General features: G+C 39.9%; 1 protein-coding gene across 3 annotated transcripts in view; it reads left to right on the top strand.

Moving 5' to 3' along the window:
* Positions 1-8,553, top strand: part of si:ch73-211e3.1 (mastermind-like domain-containing protein 1) — an 85,200-nt gene extending 76,647 nt beyond the window's left edge. For all 3 annotated transcript variants that reach the window (XM_067401637.1, XM_067401638.1, XM_067401640.1), the window contains exons 3-5: positions 3,094-3,222; positions 3,358-3,430; positions 5,682-8,553. In XM_067401637.1, the coding sequence (XP_067257738.1) occupies positions 3,094-3,222; positions 3,358-3,430; positions 5,682-6,697 (1,218 nt within the window). In that variant the 3' untranslated portion in view covers positions 6,698-8,553. The remainder of the gene's footprint in view (positions 1-3,093; positions 3,223-3,357; positions 3,431-5,681) is intronic.
* The last annotated feature ends 2,767 nt before the right edge of the window (positions 8,554-11,320 follow it).

The following is an 11,320-nucleotide window of genomic DNA, read 5'->3' on the forward strand; positions in this document are numbered from 1 at the left end:
CAATAGATGTAAACAAACTTGGTTACCGTGGAGATAAAAGCAGTACTTAGTGTCTGCCTGCTCTCTGGACAGCTGGACTTCTGCCAGAACGGCACATCGGAGCACTCTACACAACTCTGTCCCACTTTCTTTCGCACACTTTCCTCGCATACACTCTTTCTATCTCCTGTCCTCTTCCATTATCCACTCAACTTTTCTAATTATACCTGTTTTGTAAAAGTTGCGTGCCCGAGTCAGTCCCTTTCTCTCCTCTTATGTCGTCTTCCTCGCTTTCTGCCCACTCCATTCATCCTCGTCTCATTCTCCAGTCATAAGCTTTCCCTCTTTTTCTGTCCCTCCCCCTCTCTACTCCCAGCAAGGTCACTTGGAGTTGCATGACAAGGCGACTTCACTAACATTCAACAACCTCTCTCTCTTTCTGTCTGTTTGTCTCTCTCTTTCGCCTTCCCTTCCTGTAGTCCTGCACTGCTGCTTCTCCGTCATTTTCCCATGGCAATTAGCTAAAGCCTGGAAAATGGACCTAAAAATAGATAATTTGACTTTTCACTTGTTTTTGGCAAAAAAAAAAAAAACTTGTTCATTAATTTGGGATCCAAGAATGTAAGTTTAGGACTAATTCACTTTCTGTGAGGTTTTGGAGCAGGTATGAAATTGGAACGCCACAAAGAATAAATAAAAACAACAACAAAAAAACATGTTATATATTTAAACCTAATTCAATTTAACTATAATAACCCTTGTTCAGATGACAAAAACAAGGTCAAACATGCACGCTCTGGGTTAAGTGATAGAACATCCTTTCATGCTCTGTGGCACGCAAATGCATAATTGGTTTTATTTCTCTTGTTAGTTTGATATGGGTAATTATGTCTCTTTATGTGGTTTAGGGCATATTTGGTGCTTGGCCTTTAAAATACCTTCTATCATCATTTTACCTACATTTGCTGGTTGTTTCTCAATTATATAAAGCATTTCTAATTATATTGTTTTATTTAATATTATTGCTTAATTTTATTTATTAATACTATTACTTCGCTCTATTGCTATTGCACTTACTTTGCAATGCAAATACAATACTGCAATACAAATAGAGAGAGAGAGAGAGACCAAATTTACATGTCTTTCCACCCCGATGGATTTGACAGGGTTAAACATATCTCTCTTTCTTTGTTACCGTCGTGTACGCACAGGAACGGTTGCATTCTGTTCGACAACAAAAGCAGCGGATTGCTTTGATAACCTCTGCTGCTGTGATATCTAATCTATTAAACGCTTAAATCAAATGTGAGTTGTATGAAAAGCTGAGTGAGCGCGCGGAGCGGAAAGGGGAGGCGGCTTGACGGACTGCTTTACTTGAAACGTGCGTGTGTAGCTGGAGGCTCTGGAAAGCTTGTGAGGTGTTGGGGTGTACCTCAGGACAGGAGAAAAAAAAGAAAGAAAGGCTTATCGAGGGCACAATCTGAAACGCTGTTTAACTTGGCGAGCTGTGCCGGATAGAGCGCAAGCTGCGTCCTCCTGACTGACTAAAACGTGTCGGAAGTCACTAACGTTACTACTAATAAGCACACTAATAATTTATGTTATACACTAGGCTGACTGGATATAGAGCAGACTGGGCTTTTTACAAATAAGGGGATCGATAAAGACATAGAAGCTCAGAGTAAACTCTCGATGAGGATAAAGCGGTTAAACGCGCGAGCTGTTTTTGTTTAGGACTGTGAGAGTGCGCATGCGCCATCTAGCGTTCGCTTAGACGAAAAATCAAGTTTTTCTTCCATATCCCTTGGATTTGTGAGCAAGTCGCATATTATCATAGTAATCAAATGTTTTCTTGCCTTGGGGGTTGCAGGCATTTGAGCAGCTGACGAAACAGAAATTGTTTCAATGATTTTTAACCATTAGGCCTACTTATGATATTTTTAAGCAACAGTTCGCCCAGAAAGAAATTCTGCCATCATTTACTCACCCTCATGTTGTTCCAAACCCATATGACTTTAAGTGAATGGTGACCGAAGCTGAGACAGAATGTTCATTTTTGGGTGAACTGTCGCTTTAAGAAGTAACAGATTTGAGTGTTCTTTATAATCATTAGATGTTTTAGCTCTTAATGGCAAACAGAATCATGCATGGACAGCCCTAACACTACAAGAGCAACAAAAGCATCTAAACCAGCTCTTCATTCTTGCTGCACATACCCAAGTGCTGGATCAATATCCATTACCAGCACTAGTGCTGCAGACAAGCCATTCATTTCCACTGCAAAGCACCACGATATTCCCCTTGGGACGCCGTTTCATCACTCTGCCTGCTACAAGCAAAGATGATTACACCAGATTCATGCTAGGAGTGTCTGTTAGTGCCTCAGATTACCTCTGCTTGTTCTTTCGCTTGATATTAGCTATGTGTGATGCTAAGCATATGTAAGTTTAAGATTTAATTGAATTCACACAACATAATAAACTCAGTAATTTCATTTTGTGTTTGTGCTTGTGTCTTTATGACATTAAGCAGATCCTTGTGTTCTGCCATGTATCCCAAACTTAAAGTAGTTATCGCTCCACGTCTTCATAATAGTCTATGATTAATGTTCTACTCTGCGAGGTGTTTTCAGGATTCGGATGGGAGTAGGGAGGGAAGAGGGTGGGGAGCATTTCTTCTGTGGGAATAGGAATATGGGAATGCCTAGCTGAACTGTTCGGGCGGAGGGGTGCATTCAGACAAAGCCAACAAAAACAAACGTCCGTGGCTCTGGGAGGGCAGGGTCTGGTCTGAAACCTCTGTGGTTATTTACAGATGTTTACGACTTTGCTAAGGAAAGAAGCCCTGTTAGAACATGTGGGCTTGGTTGAGATGACCTTTTTAGCGGTGTTGAGTTACGCTGAATGGCGTCACGTCTTTGATCATCACGGTGATATTATGTGCAGTTAGTAACAGTTGTTTGTGTGGGTCAAGTAAAGGTGAGATCATGTCTGTGTGAATATAATGGCCATTGTTTTGACACGTTTGAGCTGTCGCACTGCTAAAATGTACATTTGCTAAGTTTGAAACTGAGTGCAGGTTTAATAGTGAGCTTTCTTTTATCGTCTGTCTTAGGATCAAGGTGCAGGAATGGTGCCTCATCTTCAGGACGCTCCGTCAGCAGTGCCACGGCAGCCCCAGGGCAGCAGCTACAACCTGATGCTTAAGAATCAGCTAATAAACAAACAGATTCAGCAACAACAAGTTAGTGTTCAAACTCCTTGTTGAATGTGTCATTCTCTTAAAGTGCATTTTTTGGTGTCTGAATAGCAAAATGTATTTGTTTTATAAGTTTATTTGCTTTAAATGTGTTTATATATTATTGTCTATTTATTAAAGGAAAAGCAAAGGCAAATGGAGCAAATGAATGGAGGGCATATCACAGACTGCCAACAGGTGGCACCATTTCAAGGTACAGTAACATCAACACACCACCTACAAGAAGTCACTTTCCACAAATATTGGTAAACACTGGGTCTCATTCAGTTTTTTTTTTTTTTAAATCTGCATACATTTTCTTCATAGAGCAATTTATCAGTAAGTTTCCACAAAAATTTGAGTCTAAATTTATGGTAGAATTTACAACGAATTAAAACCAATCACATAGTCCAGGGGCCATAGAAACAAGTCATTTATTTATAAGACCGTGTATTTAATATATTATTAGATAATAAATAAATAATATTCACAGAAGCCCTTTTGTGGACAAAGTTTGAGCATTTTTTATGCAAATTACTAGCTGTTTTCTCATTTATTAGTGGAAATTTTGGAGTGAGAACTTTTTCTGTTGCACACAGAATTATTATTGAATAAGGCACACTGTTTATTTATTGCCAATTTTGCTATATTCAGTAAGGTTTGGGGTTAGCAAGATTTTATTTTTATTTGAAAGAAAATATTTTTATTCAGCAAGGCTGCATTAAAATGATTAAATGTGACCGTAATAGTTTTTACTTTGTTACAAAATATTCCTATGAACATTCAATCCTGAAAAAAAAGTTCAGCATATTAGAATGATTTCTGGAGGATCGTGTGACACTGAAGACTGAAGTAATGTTTGCTTGATATTCAGTTTTACTGTCACAAGAATAAATTATATTTTAAAATAAATAGAAATAGAAAACTGTTATTTTAAATTGTAATATTTTGCTGTATCAAATAAAGACAGCCTTGTTGAGCATAAAGGCCCTGATCTACTCATGACGAGGTTCTTTTTCGTTCTTTGTTTAGGGGTAAAACGAAGTTCGAAAAACGTGAGCAACGATATACTGTTATGTAAATGTGATGTGTGCTTTCCTTTCAGTAACAAAATAAACACACAACAAAACTGAGAAAACAGCAAGCATTTTAACAAAGCATAAGAAAAGCATCTGATCATAGCAACTCTGAAAATTAGCACTCCAGTGAAGTCACGTCATATTTATTTATATGGCATTGTATTCAATAGATTGCTTAAAAGCAAGCAGCTTTACAGTATCAAACATAAACAACAGTGTCGGTGCAGAAGCACAACTTCATTTTCTACGATAAAGCAGCTACCCAGTGTGTTCATGTTTACACCCACGGAGATCTTACTTTGACGGACTCAAACAGATGAAATGAGTCAGAGAAGAGTTCCACGTGAAAGAAGGTGGAGCCTATGCGCACACCTCCAATAGAGTGCCCCAGGGATGACGTGTTTTTGTAGGCCAACCCCGAAGTTATCGTCGCACGGGTTCCCTCGACTGAAAGCCTATGCATTTTTCCCATAGACTTTTGGAAAATCGCAGAAAATAAGCTCTGTGTTTAACAAAGGGTTATGACACTTACACGTTTTGTCTATCAAGATAATCTTTACAAGTTAACACAACATGTATAGATTTTGAAGCCTAAATAAAGTCGTCAGATATAAAAGGCTAACAGTAGGCTATAAACGGACTACAGCACACCATGGTCGCGGATCAACGTCGTCACCACCAAGCGTCCTCAAACTTTATTTAGAAAACAACTTTATTTAAAAACATGCTCGCTGATTATGATCTGCGCTGTGTATGAATACTTATCCACTTTTTCATGAGAAATGCTGTCCAGATGTCCTGTTTGTCATGATGACGTCTAAAGTCCCCGCCAAAGGAAGTAGTCCCTTTTAGCAATTTGTTAGCAACCGCCGATTTTAAGACACAGTAAAAGTTTAAAAAATCACAAGTGGGTTATAACTGGTGTGTTTTATGTCATAGATCAAAACGTGAAAGTATTTAGAGGCTTTGTTTACCACAGACCTTATTTCAGGCGATTTAGCAAAAACCCATTCAAAAAACTCATAGACTTTACGTCGTTGGAACCGGAAGTCCTAAAATGCTAACTCACTTCCGGGTTTTGCCTACAAAAATGCGTCATTCCTGAGGCACTCTCTTACGTCATCGGCACAAACCAGTGGTAGTATGAAGATGTTTTGCAGCTGGAGCAAACTTTTCCTGAGAGTTCGCTTTGGCAAGCGGTTTTGAACTCCTCATTTTGGCCTGATTTTGTTCGAAATGACATCACATCAGTTCATTCTTGAATTTCGTTAGAAGTATATCAGGGCCTTAAGAGACTAAAAAAAATCTTACCAGTGCCATACTTTTGAATGGTAAAATAGCTAAAGGCGTGCTCAAAGTCATTTATTTTTGCTTTCTATTTTGCAGGTCCAGGTCGACCTCTCCCTCCGGAGTGTGGTGGTTATCCTATGGGGGCTTCTCAACAGTCGAATTCCACAATGCTCTCCCATAGCGGTCCTTTAACCACAAACCGAATGGGTCTTTCCTCCGGCTCAGTCTCCCAGATGGGCTCGTCGGTTGGAGGATATATGTGCAGCAAAGGTTCCAAACAACCCCTCTGCCACCCTTCTCAAGACTTCGGAATGGCGATGCAGCCGGGCCAGAGCATGATGGGAATGGGCGGCCCTCCACGTCAACCGCTACACCCGGCTCACAGCGTGACACGACCGGGAATGCCTTGTCCCAACCTACCTGGCGGTCCCGTGCCGACCCACCACCTGCGGCAGGCGCTGCACCAAGGCGGAGCTCTTCCGTCACGTATGATGTTCCCTTCCCAGCAGCAGCCCACGTCACAATCCCAGCTCTGGCAGCACCAGCAAGGGGTGCAACCGCATATGGACCCCTCGAACCACCAACATCCCTTCCCCGCCGGAGGAGCCCCACCTGGATGCGGGGGTCCTCAGTTTCCACAGCGATCCGGAATGGCAGGTATGCCAGCCAACTTCCCTGGTTCCCGTCCTCCTCCTAATCAAGTAGCCCCTGGTTTGGTTGGCAGACCGGACCAGAAGATGCCCACCGCCCAGCCTCTATCCTCCATGTCCCAACAGAGCCTCAGAATGCGAGGTCCGCTTTCCGCTCTCGCTGTTATGAAACCCGGAGGTCCATCCATGATGCACCCAGCTCATGGGATGGCTCCTCCTAGCTACCAGACTGCTTCCGCAAGCAAACACTGTTCACCGCAGGGCTACAACCCTGGACATAAGCTGCCCTCCTATGACTACACGCCACAGCATCACAGCAATGGGGCAATGACTGGAGGGCTTCAAGGACCCGGAGGAGGTGGCGGTGCGGACGTGGACTTCATTGACACTCTGGTGGGCAACAATGAAGACTGGCTGAACAATCTCACCATGATTGATGAATACCTTGAGCAAAACTCATAGGGACTGATCAAAAGCTTCCTAGGTTTGAAAATCACTACACACAGCACCAGAATGGGGTCGTGGGGTCATCGTTCTGTAATGGTGCGTTCACACCAAGAACGATAACTGTAACAGCAACTATATTAGTGTCCACACCAATGGAAGATAACATTCTGTTTATTATATAAGTGTGCTCGTCGTTAAACTAGGGTGGGATTCTGATTGGCTGTCAATGTTTTTATTATTCATCAGCTGGAAAAAAAAGCTCTCCTAAGGGCTTTTCACACTTGAAATAGTTAACCCTGGGTCATTCTAAACCCTGAGTAAATGGAATCCTGGGTTATCTTTATTCACGTTTTACACTGCTCATACTATACCCAGAGTTAAAGTCCTTATTTGCATATTCGTGGTGTCAGTGTTACTCGCTGGACAAACGTAGCACGTGATCTGTTTACATAAAGGCTCTAGCATTGCGCGTCCTCATTGCTGACTGCATTATCAAGTTTTTTTCTGAATGAACTTTTCGAACTATAAAAGTAAGAATGAGGGTCTCTTTTTCACAACAATTGTCGCGTTTTCCATCGCAGTTTGACAGTTTTCATATCATACATGAAAACGACTGTTTATACATTGTGCAGTGTTTCTGTGACTGGCCAAAGCGTGTGAATATAAGGCATGCATTCTAACATGGGGCAGCCGTGGCCTAATGGATAGAGAGTCGGACTTGTAACCCTAAGGTCATGGGTTCGAGTCTCAGGTCCGGCAGGGATTGTCGGTGAGGGGAGTGAATATCCAGCGCTCTCTCCACCCTCAATACCACGACTGGGGTGAAACCCTTGAGCAAGGCACCGTACCCCCAACTTCTCCCCGGGCGTTTCACAAGCAGGGTTTCATAACCCCGGAGTAAAAAGCGGTGTTAACCCCACATCTAAGGGTATGTTTACATGACAATGATAACAGAGAAGTTTTTCCTTTGAGTTTTCTGCGCACAGACGACACCATTGTCAAAACGACCCCCATTCACACGGATCCGCGAAAACGACTAAAAACGCTATATTCTGCTGCCAGGCCATTAGATGGCGATGAAACACCATAGAATGAACATGTGATACGCATGTACATGATGTCATCATTTCCACAGATACGCGTTTTTGTTGTTTACACAGAGACCATTTTCAAAAATTTGCACTTTGAGACCCGTTTTCAGGCACCCATAACGCTGTTGTCATATAAATGAACTGACACAACGTATAAAAAGATTTACAATTTTAGTTGAAAAAGGTGTAACGGCCGCTAAACTACAAGTGTGAAACGTTCCTTTACCCGGGGTTAAAATCGGTGTTTAGAACGTCGATATCCCGGGGTTAAGCGCAGTGTGAAAAGCCCTCTAGAGTGATTCCAACAATATTGTTCTTCTGTGTCGTTATCGTTGTAGTTGCGGTGTGGACTTCACTATGCTCATAGAATTAGAAAGATTATTAAAACTTTATAGTTATCGTCTTTGGTGTGAACAGGCCTTAAAGTCATAAAGCATTTTTTGCTAGCATAAGTGAGAATGTATCGCACTGCTGAAATGATGCACAGCTGAGCCCCTGAAATGGCTTTTGGCGGCCAATAAAACGCTTATATTATAAGATGCCCTTTCCTTTTCTCAATGGTTGCTCGTCCAGTGCTCTTTGCACTGTAAATTAATGCGGAGTGAAACACTGATTTATGAAAACATGGGCTTTCCCCAGCAGTGTCACAAAAGTTCTCATTCAGTTAAAGGGATAGTTCACCCAAAAATTCTGACAATTCCAAATCTTCTGTGAAACACAAAAGAATATATTTTGAAGACTATTTTTGTCCCTACAGTGAAAGTTAATATGGTCTCAAAACAACACAGATATTCATTGTATGGACAATGTCATCTACTTTACATGAGGGGGTGAATAAATGACAGAATTGTAATTTTTGGTTGGACGATCCCTTCAAATGCAGCGTGATAGCAGTATTGTGCCAGACCAGGCAAATATGTGCAGCTTTTCATTCTTGCTATTTGAAAAGCATACAAAATCTGTGTTTGAGGGTATTCCAAAAGGGGCTTGTGCTGTACATAAAGTATTTTGTAAAATATGGTTTCTTAAACTGTAACATACAAAAGAGAAGTACACATATTTATGCTTCTTTTCTGCTGATGAATTTCTTTGTAAATAATTATCAAAAGAATAAATAAAATAAAAATGCAATGATGTAAAGAAATGAGTGTCACATTAAAAGTGCAAAAGAAATATTTTACACTAGGAAACTCTATTGTAATTTGTATTATGCAAGACGTTATGGTTAGTTTTGGAGTAATACTATGTATTACAATGGTGAAAAAATTGTTATGTTTTTGACATAACTGGACTTCTGGTACTCCAGTCTGGCTTAAGAGGGTTATTTGTTTTGTGTTTTTAAATTGTGAGGTTTGGAGTATAATGTTTCTCAGCCTTGTTACAGCATTTCATTCTGACATCAGTTGCACAGTAAATTGTGTCACATTGCCATAGCATAATACATTTTACACTAGACACCAGTGTCTTTGTAATGATCTGTTCCATCTAACAAAATGAGGATCTTGACGTTTTCTGGACCAAGGACACTTTTCAGCAGTTCTAGGAATGTCTTTTGTACGTGCACAGCAGCTACACTGAAACAGCAGCCTCAGAGTAGCAGAGGGACAACAATGTATGATCACACCACCTATTATGTAATGACACCTGTCACAGTAAGTGCATAAAACCCACAGTCCTTTGTGCCAGAGTCTTGGGTTTCCAGTAGTTCATGACCATGTAGTTAATGCCATGAACTTTAAGACATTCTGATTTGTGATTAATTGTGATTTATTATATTTTGTCTTCATATTTTTAGATTGGAAAATAAACTGCATAAAATCAAAAACGTTGGCTTTTTGGTCTTGTCTCTCTCTCTCTCTCTCTCTTTTTTCTTTTTTAACCGTTTCCACTGGTGGTGTGACTCAAATTTATGACTACAGAAAATATATTAGCACCACACCTCATTTAGTGTCTGATAACTAGACTGATCTATAGGAACGCCAAGATGAGGCAGGAATAAAGTAAAAATATTTGGGACATTGATTCAAGGAAGGAAATATGCTTTTAAACTACTTCTCACTTTCATTTCTGTTCTAGTCTGTTTTGAACAATCTTGTACTTTTTATAACATAAAATGTTTTTATTGGGCTGGAGTTATAAAAGAAATAGTTTTATTGAAAAACGTATTATTTATATCAATTAAAATGTTGTTTTATTTATTTATTTTTGATGATTACGGTAAAGAGGTTCATTTACATCTTTTGCTTAGGCTTAGAGGAAAGAGGAGCACAGAAATATTTCACTTTCCTGTCGTGATTTTATGTTTCCTCACATGGTGGTGTTTTCCACAACACCGCTGAACATATTTCTGTTTCATAGCTCTTTAGGGAGCCACACACTGATGTTCTCTATATAAAATACTTGTTTCAGATATTTGATTTCTGGTACAGGTTAAAGATACTGCACATACAGTTTCTGTTCTTCTGAATTCCCTACAAATAAATATAAATCGACATTTTCTTTGGTACAGTTCCTCTTAATTGGGTCTTTTATGGTTGTGCCCGTTTCATTTTTAGATCAGAAGTTTTGCTTCCATATAAAAAGTGGACGTTTTTGCATCAGCGGCTGGTGGTTTTACAAACTGACCTTCGCTATACTGCAGGTTCATGTATCATGCTGTTACGGATCAGAGCTATTGCTACACAACAGAAGTCTGAGTAAAATCAAACTTGATAATCCATACTTCAAAAGTCACAACTTATAATGCAAAATAGCACAAAACCTTGTGTGTAACTATGTCTTCCTTTCCAGTCCAAGAACAATTAATTCCCACAAAATGCTGTGTGGACAGGCTCTAATGAAGTACAGTTAACTGCCATCTGTATGAACGGGTGGAATGATTGATGACTATGACACTGCAGGATCAATCAGCTAGACCATGTGCAAGTCTCTTTAGTTTGCATTTTTAAGATAGACACTACCAGTTTAGTGCTGTCAATGAATACAGAGAGCTTAATATGCAAGAAAACCACTGCATTAATTATGTGCCAAATATTAATGACTGGTAAGAGTAAAGAAGTTTTGTGAAAGCAGTAAGTGTTGTGGGTGATCTGGCATTATTTAGGGAAAAAAAATCAATAGGTCTGCACATTTCTGCACTGTTTTTAAGATAAACTGGTGATTGCAGCAATGCTTGACAGAAGTGGGAACAAGTTTGAACACATGTAAAAGGTGTTTGTTCATCAGGCAACAATGGTAACAGATGTAGGCCTACTGTTTGTCCAAATTAAGTTACCCTATTTCTGGCCCTATAGCTGAACTGACTTGAGCTGAATAATGACACTATTGTATTTTTAGAGCTAGAGCTGCTTTACAGCAGAATTTAAATGTGTCTCATATTTTCATATTTGATGTTTGCATATATATACAAACATGTGTGTATCTATGCCTCCATAGCTATGAAGCTATAGATAGATAGATATATTTAGTTTGATAGATAGATAGATAGATAGATAGATAGATAGATAGATAGATAGATAGATAGATAGATAGATAGATAGATAGATAG

The sequence above is a fragment of the Chanodichthys erythropterus genome, chromosome 11 (genome assembly GCF_024489055.1).
Source record: "Chanodichthys erythropterus isolate Z2021 chromosome 11, ASM2448905v1, whole genome shotgun sequence".
Taxonomy (NCBI): Eukaryota; Metazoa; Chordata; class Actinopteri; order Cypriniformes; family Xenocyprididae; genus Chanodichthys; species Chanodichthys erythropterus.